This window comes from Lissotriton helveticus, chromosome 10, assembly GCF_964261635.1.
Source record: "Lissotriton helveticus chromosome 10, aLisHel1.1, whole genome shotgun sequence".
Classification (NCBI taxonomy): Eukaryota; Metazoa; Chordata; class Amphibia; order Caudata; family Salamandridae; genus Lissotriton; species Lissotriton helveticus.
The window spans coordinates 732,144,295-732,159,861 of record NC_136071.1 but is presented as its reverse complement, the minus strand read 5'-3'; the positions used below and the strand labels follow the sequence as shown (position 1 = coordinate 732,159,861).

Here is a 15,567-nt window from a genome sequence, read left to right as displayed (position 1 = left end):
GTAGCCCTTTGAGCCCAATGGGCGCCTGGCCACACCCTTGTGTGTGTCAGCCTGGGCTGAGACCGCTTCCCGGACACACACACAGGCAGGCCTTGAGCTGCTAGGGCTGGCTTGTCTGGCATCCGTCTTAAGGCAGCCGCACCCGAGTACTTCACAGGTCTTTAAAGGACCATTTGCTTGATAACGAGCCTTTGTTGGGTTTTTAGGTCTCGCGTGGCGTACTGCGCACATGCGCAGTCGAGCTTGTGAGATTTTATGTTTTTAGGAGAACTTTACTAGCGAGGGTTAAGCGCCGCCCCTCTTCTCCATTGGCTGGCCTCCTAAACGGTGACCAGCCATTGAAGAAGAGGTCCTAGTGACGTTCTTCTTTCTCTTTAAGCCCCATCCTTTTCAGATTGGGTTCCTTGACTTACTGCTGAAGTAAAAGATGGCCCCATAAAGAAGATAAGGAACCTTTTATCCCAGCAGGAAGTCGGGGCGCCCAGTCTAAAAGGGACGGGGCTAAAAGAGAAACTTCTTTGCCCCGCCCCCTACCGCATAACTCCAAAGCCCCGAATGTATGCAACTCCTCCTGTCTCTTCTGTGCCTGCTACCTGGCTGTAAAACCCGCTCTTTTTAATTGTTTTTTATTGCGCAGGTGCCCACCCCGCGACTTTGGCGGCATTTATATTTTTAATTCCTAACTGGTGCCCACCCCGCGTTATGGCCGCCTATTTTTGTTATTTTAATTACGGGTGCCCACCCCGCTTTACATTTTGAATTAGAGGGAGCCTACCTCTCTTTTGCCTCGAGACTCACCTCCGCGGCCCGTGTGTCCAAACCGGACGTCAGGCACCTCCTGCCCGTAACGTGGACGGGGCCTGAAATCCGTCCGGAAGTGCAGGAGACGGCAGCTGGGAGCCTCGCTGGCTCCACATTAAGTCCCGGTCCCGAGATGGGGGACCGGGTGAAACCGGGCCCTGGCGGGGCTCCCATGAGTAGGGAGAGCCCTGCAAGTGCAGCAGCCGGTGGAGAGGTAACTCGGAGGGGGCGCGAGGCACATTGTCTGTGCCTGCCCCCGCCGCATGTCAGCCCCGCGTGCAGCCGTCCAAGAGCCTAGACAGCGATTGAACCCCCGCCTGAGGAGAGCCGGTGAGTGGGGTTCAACATAGTCCGTGTTGGGGAGGAAGAGTCAGAGCGGCTCCGTCTGGCAGCGGGCCGCTCCACCGTTGTTGGGCAGTTCCTGGAGTGCTCCACAGTACCGTGGGGCCGGTTCTGTTCTTGTGTGGGGCATTTGTTTTTAAGGGAACCCCGAGTGGGGCCTACAGGCATGGTGGTGCCCATTCTCCCTGACACTTCCCAGCGACGCCGGGCCGCTGCAACGTGAGGGCATTTCTTCAGTCGGAGTCCCTAAGGGGGGCTCCACCAAGCTCCGTGGATACCCACACAAGTCTTTACAGATGCCCCGCAGTTGCAACGTTGGGCATACCATTGCTTAGAGCCCCAGTGAGGCCCCAGCAGGCACAGTAGTGCCAGGGCCCATTATAGAGGCACAGCTGCGCCGCACCAGCGCGGGCAGCTGCATCGTTGATTTCATAAATTAATTCAGAGTCCCAGAGAGGGGCTCAGGAGGCACACTGGTGCCAGGGCTCCTTATACAGCCCAATGAAGACTACCGCTCCCAGAATGCACTCCGTTCATTAAACATCATGTATTTCAGTGACATGGAGTTAGCTACAAGCCACATCTATCGGCTTCATAGATTTTCCGATATAGGTCATGACCAATCTATGGTCAAAGGTTCTTCATTCCCTTTTAAGCCGAGCACTCATTTACCCAAAAAAGTGTCCTCCCCCCGCACACCTCTTTGTGACATAATCTGCTAAAATACTTTCAAATGCATTCAGTGTGTGACAGGAAGGATGGGCCTGGGAGTTGTGGGGCTTTTTTTAGGTCTCTGGCAGCCTCGTGACGCAGGGTGTTTACCTCCGCACCCAGTGATGGACCCCCGGGCGCACGGTAGCAATAAGCTGTCCGCGCCTCCACGGTGCCCCGGCTGCTTCTTCACAAGTAATTTTTAAACTACATTGGCTCTTGGAATTATGCTCTGGGGCTCTGTGTATCTGTGTGTGGCTCTGTGTGTGTGTGTGTGTGTGTGTGTGTGTGGCTCTGTGTGTGTGTGTGTGTGTCTCTGTGTGTGTGTGTCTCTGTGTGTGTTTGGGTCTGTGTGTGTGTGTGTGTGTGGCTCTGTGTGTGGCTCTGTGTGTGTGTGGGTCTGTGTGTGTGTGTGTGGCTCTGTGTGTGTGTGTGTGGCTCTGTGTGTGTGTGGCTCTGTGTGTGTGTGTGGCTGTGTGTGTGTGTGTGGCTCTGTGTTTGTGTGTGGCTCTGTGTTTGTGTGTGGCTCTGTGTTTGTGTGTGGCTCTGTGTGTGTGTGTGTGGCTCTGTGTGTGTGTGTGTGTGTGGCTCTGTGTGTGTGTGTGTGTGTGGCTCTGTGTGTGTGTGTGTGTGTGTGGCTCTGTGTGTGGCTCTGTGTGTGTGTGTGGCTCTGTGTGTGTGTGTGGCTCTGTGTGTGTGGCTCTGTGTGTGTGTGTGGCTCTGTGTGTGTGTGTGGCTCTGTGTGTGTGTGTGGCTCTGTGTGTGTGTCTGACTCTGTGTGTGTGTCTGGCTCTGTGTTTGTGTGTGGCTCTGTGTTTGTGTGTGTGTGGCTCTGTGTGTGTGTGTGTGGGTGTGTGGCTCTGTGTGTGTGTGTGTGTGTGTGTGTGGCTCTGTGTGTGTGTCTGGCTCTGTGTGTGTGTCTGACTCTGTGTGTGTGTGGCTCTGTGTGTGTGTGGCTCTGTGTGTGTGTGTGGCTCTGTGTGTGTGTGGCTCTGTGTGTGTGTGTGGCTCTGTTTGTGTGTGTGGCTCTGTGTGTGTGTGTGTGTGGCTCTGTGTGTGTGGGGCTCTGTGTGTGTGTGTGTGTGTCTGGCTGTGTGTGTGTGTCTGGCTCTGTGTGTGTGTGTGGCTCTGTGTGTGTGTGTGGCTCTGTGTGTGCATGTGGCTCTGTGTGTGCGTGTGTGGCTCTGTGTGTGCGTGTGTGTGTGTGGCTCTGTGTGTGCGTGTGTGTGTGGCTCTGTGCGTGTGGCTCTGTGCGTGTGGCTCTGTGCGTGTGGCTCTGTGCGTGTGGCTGTGTGCGTGTGGCGCTCTGTGTGTGGCGCGTGTGTGTGTGGCGCTCTGTGTGTGGCGCTCTGTGTGTGGCGCTCTGTGTGTGGCGCTCTGTGTGTGGCGCTCTGTGTGTGGCGCTCTGTGTGTGGCGCTCTGTGTGTGGCGCTCTGTGTGTGGCGCTCTGTGTGTGGCTTTGTGCGTGTGTGTGTGGCTTTGTGCGTGTGTGTGTGGCTCTGTGCGTGTGTGTGTGTGGCTCTGTGCGTGTGTGTGTGGCTCTGTGCGTGTGTGTGTGGCTCTGTGCGTGTGTGTGTGGCTCTGTGCGTGTGTGTGTGGCTCTGTGCGTGTGTGTGTGGCTCTGTGCGTGTGTGTGTGGCTCTGTGCGTGTGTGTGTCTCTGTGTGTGTGTGTGGCTCTGTGTGTGTGTGGCTCTGTGTGTGTGTGGGTGCAAATGCAATAGGTCTCGCATTTGCGAGAGATTAAGCTACTGGCATTGTAAATGACAATGCCATTTATTTATCTGTTTTCAAAACCAACACATAAATAACAATGTTGTAATTTACAATACCAATAGCTCTAACTTTTGCAAAGGCAAGACCGTTGCATTGTAAATGCTTGTTTTATGCCTTCCTAAGGGCTCCGTCATCACCACACTGCCTATTCCTTCAAGTTGCAAATTACATTTTACTATCACTATGCGAGAAGGCATTTCCTCAAAAGTAACCTTAGGCTTTGTTCTTTTTCCATTTGAATACAGCTCGAATTCCACCTGAAAGTGCTGAGGCACTCAAAGTGATCACCAGTTACATTATACAAGGACACATTGCTGGAAGAATTACATTTACATCACCAAACAGCAAATTTGTTAATTGTTTCTGGAAACAGTTTGCTCAGTACAAAATATTATCCTTTCGCTTCGCCATTTTCTACTATTTAGTCAGTCTCAATTACGTTTTTCACAGACATGGAACAAATCAAGCTGCATTTGGCCTGGGTGTCGTTAAACACCTCTCAGGGCGCAAAAGGTGTTGTGCGCGATTAACAGCCATGCGTAGTAATGGCAATTACCTCGATTTACAGATCAAAGTCCCAGGTATAATAAATGTTACATCCTGCTGGAAATGGGCATTTTGCAGAGCGAAACACAGTTGGGAAACACTGTTCAACACGACCTTGTCAAGCGCGTTGTCTTTTTGTGTTTTTGAATGTTTTGGTGGCTGTAAGTGTGTGTGTTTTTTATGTCAGTGTATGTGGTGCATGCGCAGTTCTGTTGTGCCTGAATGCACGTTTGTGTGAATGTAGAACTAAATGAGCGCATTTTTGTGTTTCGTTTCAGTCAATCAATCAATCAGGTGTTTGTTAAGCGTGATTAATCACCTGTAAGGGTCTCAAGGTGCTGGAGGGGGGGTGGGGGGGGGGTGAAGTTTCCAGTCCATCAAGGAGGGAGTCTGTCGAAGAGCCAGGTTTTGAGGTTTCTCGTGAAGATGGGGATTGATGTCTGTCTGAGGTGGAGTGGAAGGGCGTTTTATTGTGTTTGTAAGTGGCCTTGTCTGTGTGTGTACATGAATGTGTATGTATATGTAGTTTTACATACAACATTGTATGTGTGAAATCCTTGCGTCTATGGAAAAAATCATCACATTCCTAATAGCCATAGCAATAGGCTGCTCTGCATATGAAATAGGCGTTTTAACACTCAAACAGCCATTCCCGGTCACAGCCAATGACTGAGCTTTGTACCGCCGGATATTCGCTCTCCGTCACTACCGTCCTCGAGGCACAGAGCCAGTCTCTGGAATGAGTCCAGACACCCTACTTTAGTGTAATGCGCGTGCTGTTTATCCACGAACTACACTATCTAATTAACACTTTAAGCCCATTATGCAGGCAGTGCGACTGGAGAGGTGACCGATCCATATCGGATAGAGCTGCTTGGTTTCCAGGCTGACTGCTTCTCAGGAGTTTTATTAATTTGTCCTAAAGCGACCCTGTTCTAAATGCTTTGCATGAAACTCCTGTAACTAATGTGCTCGTCATTTACTGATACTTGTATCAACGTCCATTAAAGAAGTTGTAGTTGAACGTAAACACTGGAATGGCTGTAGACCCAGGCCATGGATTGTCACATTCCAGGGCCACTCAGGATAACAAGGAGGACTGTAAAGAAATAGTCTCTAAATGGAAACGGAAAACTACAGCGGTTCCACCCAACAGTAAAGAGGTTTCCTTTTTTTTTTTGTCCTCATAAGCCTAGTGGAAAGAAAAAAACCAGTAATGTTCTTCCACTTTGCACATGTTGATGGGCATCCGTAAACCTGAGCTCAGGGCGGGGGGCCACCAGGTGTCGTTCCAGGCATCAGGGTTTGGGCCTATGATGAGGATTTCCGTCTTGTTGGTGTTGAGTTGTAGGCAGCTGTTTTTCATCCATTTGGCGACGGCTTCCATGCCTTCACGAAAGTTGGCATGGTTGCTCTGTGTGAGTTGGAAGTCTGCGTCTTAGACTTTATGGGTGCGCTTCTTGTTGACTCTACCATCGAACATAACATAGGACAAGCTTTAAAAAAATATTTATAACTAACTTTAAACACGTATCAGTGGAGGACATGATGTTCACGTCCACACTACTTTTCCAGTGAGGAGGACCCAAACATCAGGTCCTCATATTAAGGACATGGATTCCCTCTGGTGCTCTCACAATAGGGATTGCCTCTGTAGGCCCCTACTGCTGGCAGAGAAGAGCTTCCCTTGCAGCAGAATTTTTATTTTTATCAGTTTCATTGACACACAGTGCATCATGCATGCTGACGTCAGCCAGAGTCTAAAGCTCACTGAAATTAAAAACAGCCGAAGCCTTAACGGCTCTGGCTGCTTTTCAGTTTGATCAGTGCTAGGAGGCACAGCTTGGCGCCCAACCACCGACCCTCACTGGAGAGGTACTATAATGCAGGGCGGGTTCCTACTTTCTAGTGGTACCTCTCCCTTGTGGATCCCTGACTAGGAACCACCAAAGAGCGTGGATGATATCAAAGGGGGGTTGATGCCGCCAAGGCATAGTCAATTGCTACTCATCAATCAGGGTCATAAAGTCTTTCTGCTCCCCTGGGGAGGGCGATTGGGTAGGTCGACCTCCAATCGCTCACACCATAGGGCAGGAAGCCCCTAACAAATAGAGATAGACTTTTTCCTAAAAAGAGGAATGGAGTGATGTCGGGTCTATCCTGGCATCGGGCCCTACCCCCTCCCCCTAAAGACCATACAGGAGAAGGGGGTTGCAGAAAAACACTTGAAACACCTAAGCATAGATGTATATGATTTTGATGAGGGGCAAAGGGTTTCTGCTGGCATCCCCTCTTCGAAAGAGGATGTTCAGTCTCCAGTTACAGAACTGCTCAATAATGCATACTCCTCAGCGCAGGAACAATCTGTCAGACTCTGCCAGCTGTTTTTTTTGGGGGGGGGGTAATTGAGGTTCCTGTCCAGTCTGTGCAGGCCGCGCCTATTTAAGGTAGCACTGCAGCACACAGGGATAGTTCACCTGATGGATAATTTGGTCCCAGTGCTTCTCTTTTTAATAAAGGATGTGGTTCTGGCCATCCTGTCCTGGCACTGATCAACACCGGCACTTCACCTGCCCCCTGTTCTCCAAGGGCACAGTGACCCAATACTTCAGTCATCCCATTGACAAGTAAGAGGTCATTTGAATACCTTTGCGCATAGTTTTGACCTATGAGACTTACAGAGAGTAGGTAAACACCCCCATTTGCCTTTCCCAGATGGCAGTAGAGTATCTGGTGCCTTTTGGTGGGAGACGATGCAGACACCCAAACCAGCCTTTTTTTTGTACACCAATAACCAGTATCTAGTAGATGTTATGCCAGCTTGTGCATGAAGTTAGCAGGTGACCCCTTCAATCAGGCACCTATGGAGCAGAAAGGCTGTCTAGTACCCTTGGTGGATACTGCATCCTAGTTCCAGGATGGGCAAGTCCTGCATCCCTTTGATGGGCAGATAGAGGGTAAACACCCCAACCTGCCCAAGAGTCAATCAGGGTAAACAAGAAAGAAAAAAAAGAAATGAAAACATGGCATGTTGTTGGTGGGTATTCCAGTTGTTCAGCCCCCAGAATGCCCTCCTGCCCGGAGGGCTGTTCAGGGCATTTACAACTAACTTTCTCTCCAGGTGGGGGCTGAGTGGCAGAAAACCTGGGTGAAAAGTGAGAAACAGAATGGGGTTGAGTGTCGGACCATCTTGGCATGGGTCCCACACAAATGCATTAGGCAGTATGTTTGCGGTCAGTGCTGAGTTGGGAGTGTTTTGATCCCCTCTAAGCCTGTCCACATAGCAACTGTGTATAGGCGGCAGGGCTTAAAATTGGTTTAATTTTTGTCCAGATCACTCTCAGGTCGGACGACTAAGCCCTTTTTAGGTCAGTGTACCTGTTTTGTGTGGAGTATGACAAGGATCCTCGCTGTCTCTACATTTAATTAATAAATATACACATGCATGCGCACACATACACATATATACACACGTGCGCACACATACACATATATACACACGCGCGCGCACATACACACATATATACCCACACACATTCAGCGGCAGATGCCACTGGGTAGTAATAGTTATGATCTCGTTTCTATAGGAACTGCATTTTTGTGTTGCTAATAACTTTGACGCCATGGCGAATCTTGACATAACTTTCCAAAAAGTGCTCTTTTTAGCCTAGTTTGCATTTGAAAAGATTTGGGGTGATCAGTCAAGCGGAGGCCGAGGAAAAATAGAGAGGGGTTCCCAAAACACACTTTCCTTATTCATTTTCCTATAGGAACTTTAGACATAACTACAGCCTAAACTGCTGAAAGTATTTATACCAAATTTGTCAGTAAGCTAGATCTAGGTCCAGAAAAAGTGTTTTGGTGCAAGTCCATCTAGTAGTTTTTAAGTAATTACTGAAAAATAAACTTTGTATCTATAGGGATGTGAAGGCTCTGCAGATATCAACAGATTTCAAAGTGAGAACTGATTGGCTGCCACCACCTCAACCAGGAAGTATTGGCAGCTATCTTAGGACTCGGTCCCGAGTCCTAAAAAAAAATGACACAAGAGGGCTGGGTAGGAATACCCGGATCCCCTAGGCCTGGTGGTGGGGTCCCAGAGGCTGTTTTTGTCTATGGCTTTCTATTCACCCGTTTGTATTGACTAGCTATTACAGTATGAATTGACAAATGGGCGAAACATTTTTTTTTTTTTTAATATCCACATTCTGGCTTTTTTCTCAACTCCCTTAAAGGACAACCACAAACCGCATTTTTCCCCAGTCATTCCTGGTCTCAACAATTGCACATCCTAGGGCTCGTAGCTCAGTACCACTATTGAGTCTTGCCCTTATATCCTAACTATCTGACTATACACCACAAAAGTGTATTGAGGCCCTAATTTGTGGTTATGAAACATCGAAGTGATCTAGGTTAAAGCGGTTGTTGGTTATAGAATCAATGAGCCTTAATAAAGTTGTAGCGTGTTCTCCGTACATGTCTGTAGTACACATTTTTAAAATACATGATCAACTCTGACCGGAACCCAATAGTACCAGTAGGCCTGGTTTTCATAACAGCCGTTAGGAGCATTAGCAGACCTAGAAGGTGATGTAAGTTAATATCTGTGTAAGGCTTTTTGACAAAGGTCTGTGTATGAAGCTACATATGGAATCAGCTCAACATCCTTTGCAGTGCTATTATTGCACCAGTATGAATTGAAACTAGGTTTTAAATAGCTTTATACGAGTCATAAGTTCAGTAATGACTGCTTTGAATACCTGAGGTTATGTTTCTGTATTCAGAAACCGTAAGAGTGATTTGTTACCAAACCAGAGCTAATACAATGCATGATCTTGCTGTCAGATTCTGGTGCAACTTCACACGGTGAAAGTGGAGGGAGACCACATTCTTACTTTTTTCACACAGTGACACAGAGTAGTAGCTGAGAATATCAAGTATCTAGACTAGCATGTGGTCTTTCCATGGTAAATACATCTGGGCTTGGCCCTTCAATTCAAATGTAACATTACATCAACGCTGTTTCATAATCTCCATCACCCAGTTATGATTAAGACAGTTCTACATCTTACCTTAGAAGAATGACCTCCTTCCAAAGTAACCCTTACATGCATTCACCGGTGACAAGGTTACCTGTTAACATAATTGTTCTGTAGATTTGCATGGCGTAGCTCATCACCTGTGAGGGTATCCAGGGGCTTGTAATTTATGGTGACATTCTGCTGCTTTGTTGTCGTAGGGCTCAGATGTTCAGCATCCTTGCTAATTCTTTATTCTAAGCTCCTCAGAAATTCACTAGTTTTGCAAACATGCCAAAATGTATCATAATCCTTTGAGATTTCAGTTAATTCAATTTTATAAGCATGACACTATGGCATACAGCCTGGTCAACTACCACACATGAATGTATAAGTACGAAAGCATAATTTTCAGTCTGAATTTCATGTACTTTCAACATGGAGACTCAGAAAGTGACACAGATATCCCCAACGAGGCAGCATCTCTTGGAGTGAGCCATCAAAATGCCTGTGATGTCATTTGATGGAAACTGGCATCCCTTTGCACACCTTTACCATTAGAATGATCTGAAGATAAAGGTGATTTGTCCCCGTAGAGAACGATCCGCCTGGCTTGAGATTGACTCATTCTGCTTTTCTGTTCAAATATGTTAACTCCTTAAGACATAGGGGCCCATTAGGATGTCGGGCGGATCGCCACCTCCATGTTGGCGGTGGCGATCCGCCCGACATCCTTGCCCGCCCGCCACCCATTTCTCCCCGACATATTACTATGGGGGGGACTGCGGCGGACGGAAAGACCGTCTGCCGCTTCTCCGCCCCGGTCGCCGAAAAGGTTTAATAAGGTTTAATATGGTGGCGGTGTCTATCAGACACCGCCATCCATATTAGTATGGGCTTTGGGAGATGCCGCCGCCACGGAAAGGCAGGCGGTCTTCACTTTGGGGGCCCCCTGCGGGCCCCCATGGTGAAGGCGAGGTGGGGGGTGCACATGGGGGGTACCTGTGGTACCCCCCTGCATTTGCATACACAATGCCGCAGGCACCGCGCGGTGCCTGCCACTTTGTGTATGCAAATGCATGACATGCATTTTTAGCATTGTGGCGGGCGGTGCTGAGAGCACCGCCCGCCACAATGTTAAAAATGCAGGATGTGCCCGCCACTGTGGCGGGCGCCTCCTAATACCCACCACGAGACCCCTGCCCTTATGGCGGGCGGTCCCGTAATCCGATAGGATGGCGGGCAGCCCGTCATCCTAATGACCCCCATAGTCTCTTGAGAGAAGATTGTACTTATCCTTTTCGATGTTACTTATGTATTAGTTGTTATTGTTCAATTCCGGAAGGTACATCTTCAGAAGTTTAATAACAGATTGCTGCTACCGCAGAGAGAGCCTGCTTAAAAGGATATGGTTTTAAGCAGAAGGCTTATAGTACATTAACTCCACTACTCTGCTTTATTCTCCAGTTACTTGCTGACTTGAAGGTTGTCTTTGACCATGTAAAGCGCTCCGCTGTCATTTGGCTGGATTTGCACTATAGAAATACCATATACGTACGTACTTGCATACATACATACATGCTAAATATCTGTATCCAGGTGGGAATACGAAATGGAGGGTAGAGGTGCAAATAAAAAAAATCAAGTGTATATACACTTTGAACAAGAGGCAAGCTTTTTTCAAATGTGAGACTTCTAGACAAGAGACGATCATCTGGGGCTGGAACATTTTGAACTTTAACAAATATTTTATCTGAAACGTTTACTGCTACATGAGACAAGCCTTTACCATTAAAGTTTGTGGCCACAAAAAACAGTAAATATTTTAAGAAACGCAGATAAATCAGTGCATATTCGATACTGACCATGAGGGGGTGAACCTGTTTAAGCAGGCATGAAATAGGCTTCATTTTTAAGTAGCCCTGACGTTCATTTTCTACTGCCAGTATCTACATTTCTGCATTTGAAAGCCTTATTTGTAAAGGTGACAAATAATTTGCGGCAAGTAATGAAACTGGGTAAGGGATATGTTCGTTTGGAAACTACTTAATGTCTGTATTTGTCTATGTTATGACCAAGGAGAGATTGGCCACCAAAATGCTGACCCGATATTCGTTTTCTTGAGAACCCAGCATGGTGACTTTCTTTCCTAAAAGGCCACTTTACCTAAACTTGGACAATGGTTCACGATAGTTTTAAATAAAAGTTAGCTGAATTGTTTTACGAACCATCCATGATTATTTATTGATGCTTTTCAGTGCCATCTTAAGGATTTAGCATTTTTTGAGTCCTCTTAGTCGCAACTACTTTGAATTCTATTTCCCATTTTCTGCTAATTCTAGCATGTACAATGCCAAACAAAATTGAACCATACATTACATTTTCGAAAAAATAGTCACACAAAAATTGGCGAAATATGTCTTGGCTGTGGTCCTAAAATCGTTAACATGACACTTGTGAGGAAAGTCGTGTATTGTGTGATGTGGTTGCGCGACCTCACCATGGAATACTGTTATTGCCTTCAGTCCACTTAGGCTTGTTTGTTAAACCTTAGCTCAGCCCTGGGTACATGTGGCTTCGAGCAGTCAAGCTTAAAGAAAGGAACATGTGTAAAACATTTAGAAGCACAAAAAGAACGAAACAAGACAGTCATACAACATGAAAGAACTCTGACACCAGTTTATATAAATACATAATATTTTAATGAATTTTTTTACCACAAAATAAAATCGGCCAGAGGGTTCTGGAGATATGGGTTTTTATGTGAATCGTCCAATCACTACAATATTTTCAAAAAGTAATGGTAACTTCAGAGTTTGGAACTTTGTAAAACCGAGTTTTGTTCAGCCACTCTGGCCTGCTTGGGTGACCAACTACAACCGGGGTAAGGCCAATGGGACCAGAAATAAATTTTAGGACATTTACCTTGCCACCAAAGCAGTCCCCGGTCCAGTTCCAGGCTCTTTGTGCCAACCGCCATACACGTTAATGGAGTAATCATGATCGAAAGGATACAGGTTGCTGAGGATGACGTGCATTCGACAGCAGTCTTCCAAGGGTTACTCCTCGGTCAGCGGTCAAGGTGGGGCAACTTTGGCCATGGGGTTGATGTCCCTCAAAGTCCTCTTTGGTCCAGCAAAAGTCCAGTTCCCATTGGACTACTGGTTTCCAGTCGCAGCAAAACCAGTGGTTCTCTTTGGTGGAGGCTAGTGTCACATTTGAGTGATCATACTGCACTCCTATGACTTTCCCAGGTCCAGCAGACTCAAGTGCAACTTTTGCACATTAGGACTGCACGTCGGTGGTTAGAGGCAATCAAGCGATAGTGGCTACTGACTGGCAGAATGGGCTTATTCTGCTTTTGTGGCCTAGGTGCTGTATCAGGATGTCATCCAACTAACACTGGGTGCCAAGGGTGCCATATTTATGCCCAAAAAGGGCACTATACCGCCCATTTCCAAGATGCCAGAACCCCTCTTTTTGTGTGTGGAGTTTGGAAGCCTGCCCTAGAGGTGTGGCTTCCTGAGGCCTACATGCCCACAGAAAAACCTGTTTGGCAACTGGTCTGCTCTCCCTGTCCATTTGTTTAAGAAGTTACTTTAACTTGGGCATCCAGTTGGGTTTAATGTAACAATTATTTTGATACCTTGAAGCATCAACTTTAGTAGTCCCTTTCATAAATTAGTACAGCTGCATTGTCAGCATGTAATCATGTACTTGTCAATGGGGCTATTAATGTTTCCGCAGTAAAAGCGACAATTTGGGGTTTTTACTGTTGGGACATATAAAAATCCATGTCCTACTATTTATTATACAGCACTCTGTCTAATGCCTAGACAGGACTGCTGTAGGGGTGACATATATATTAAAAGGGAGTTTTTGGGCGTTGTCATTAGTTTAAATGGCAATGTCGAGTTAGCAGTTGAATACTGCTCTGCCCGTCTGCAGTGGCAGGCTTTAGACATGTTTTCACATTGTCACATCTATTGTGCTGCAGCCGTAGGGGGACACTTTAACTTACATTGCCCAGGTACCCGGGATACCTTATACTAAGGACTTATAAGGGAAGTTATACCACTTGGGTGTAAGCCAATCAAACATATACTTTGTAGGGTCAGAACACTGGCACTGAGGTCTGGTTAGCAGACCTCTGTGAACTCTGAGTCGAAAAACCAGCAGCATCCGTTTAAAAGTTTGGGGGTAATCATGCAAAAAGAGGCATTACAACACTGAGAAGAGAGATTCTGAGGTAGATGTAAGCAGGGAGGTCAAAAAAAGTTGAAACCGAGAAATAGTGGTGATGTAGAGAGAACATTCACTTTCCTTGGGGGTGGGGGGCATTGCCCATTTTGCCCATGCCTTAAAACGTCTCACTTGCTACTATAGTCATAATTTTCATCAGATTTGTTTTAGAACTACAAATCCTAGGGTTGGAGGGTGGTGGGTGAGTGTTGACACATAAAGGTACTACTATCTTTTATATATAGAGTGAATTAGCTACCTGTATGAAAAACTAATTTTAAAATATATGCCTTTCACTAATACAGGGCTAGACCCATCAATGCCTCAAGAACGACGTACGCCTGTTACCCCTTCCTCCTCCTCCAGATACCACCGTCGCAGGTCCTCGGGGTCAAGAGATGAACGCTATAGATCAGGTATGCTACGTTTAAGACTTTTTAGTGGTGCAGATTGAATGGGGTTGTACATTATTGTTGTTTTGTAAAAATACTGGTGTTCGTGTATTTTTGATGTTATTATGTGGATTGATATAACCCTTTTAAACCAAGAATTGACGCACAATTACTCAAGTATCATGGATGTTACCACTTTGGTCCTTGAATTAAGAGCGCTAGAGCCTCTGAAAAAAGAATTTATTTCTAAAAATTGAATAATATTTATTTTGAGGGTTCCTAGCAGCAACTCCAGAACTAAACTGGCTTTAAAGTGAATAACTTGCTATCTAAAATAGTAATAGGTGTTGGTTGGAGAAGATCTGCAATGTTTTTATCCTTGTCAGTTGATTGTGCGATTGATAGATTTTAAAGCTTGCTTACAATGTTTTTTTGAGTCTGAGATGCAGCCTCAAAAGTGATCCTAATCTTGGCAGAAAGTCACTACTGAGATGATGTAGATAAGTGGGGTTTGTCTGTAATGTTGTTCTCCTACTGTTACTCTAGTCACTGCATTTTTTTAGCTTTTGGATTCTTGATCTTTGTTTCTTTTTGCAGCCCAGATAAATAATAGTGGGGCTGTTATTGGTTTTATTTTTAAATGTTTATTGGCATTTTTTGGTCTTGAAAGACATTTGTTACAAACATGGCTCTACCTCTGTTGATGTGGCAATATTTCAAGGAATATATTGTAGATAAGAATGTCCACAGGTGAATATTCAAAGAGGCACTGGTGAACACTTATTTGACAATTCGTAATAATAGAGGTGGCTTACAGCAAAACCGTTCAGTATATAAATCCGGATCTAATGTCAATTCGAACCTCTCAAACCTTGCCATATCGTATCATAGGTGCAACCCAAAATATATATTAATTCAAAAGGCATTGTCTATGTCTCCCAGGTCTCATTATCGTTAAGTTTATGTCTCAGAACTAAGAAAAAAGGGAAATTACAGATGCCATCAGACGAAAACTAAGAACAAGAACCAAAACACTAGCTGTCCCGTGAGTCACCTGCACCCGAGAAGGAGAAAGTCTTGTAAGGAAGAGAGAAGGAAGTACAAAGCCCACAGAGGGGCCAGTGGTAGATCCTGGTTCAGTGGAACATATGATCGCATTTGTGACAGATGGGGGAGGGATCCCAGTGAGTCGAGCCACCCTTGGTAGTGTACCGGGGTTGTTATAAAGCACAGTCTCTTGGTGTATGTAGCTAAAGCAGCTCTTACCTATTAGGCTTATCTGATGATTTGCACTCAAAAGTATACTCATGTGGCTTTAACTATTTCTTTAAAGGTGATTGGAACATATAGTAGTTTAAACATGTCATTAGTGGGTTGCCATTGAGGAATGGTATGTATTGTTTCTATCTGGATCACCTCTGTGTTTTTGTAGGCCCTGTACAGCTTGCTTTTTCAAGGCAGTTGGAGCTATATCGATAATGCCACTGGACTACAAGCCTGCTGCTACTAATTGGATAGGTGCAGTGGACTTTAGCTGGTTGGAGTCAGGCTTCTGTAAGACAGGTAGATATTTGGTCGTGTAGATCAGTGGTTCCCAAACTTTTGACTCCGGAGGACCCCCATTGACTCACCACTTGAAGTCGTCGACCCCCAGCAATTTGTATGATTTAATTTTCAAATATTAAGAGTAATTTGAAAAAAATAAACATACGTGCACACAAAACAAATACTCAAATTACTA

The 15,567-nt window shown here is 45.9% G+C and overlaps 1 protein-coding gene across 9 annotated transcripts in view; it reads left to right on the top strand.

The window, feature by feature from the left end:
* Nucleotides 1–15,567, top strand: part of DIP2C (DIP2 acetate--CoA ligase C (putative)) — a 1,026,208-nt gene that overhangs the window by 498,292 nt on the left and 512,349 nt on the right. For all 9 annotated transcript variants that reach the window (XM_078663289.1, XM_078663292.1, XM_078663288.1 and 6 more), the window contains one exon: nucleotides 13,740–13,850. In XM_078663289.1, coding sequence (XP_078519415.1) covers nucleotides 13,740–13,850 — 111 coding nt within the window. The remainder of the gene's footprint in view (nucleotides 1–13,739; nucleotides 13,851–15,567) is intronic.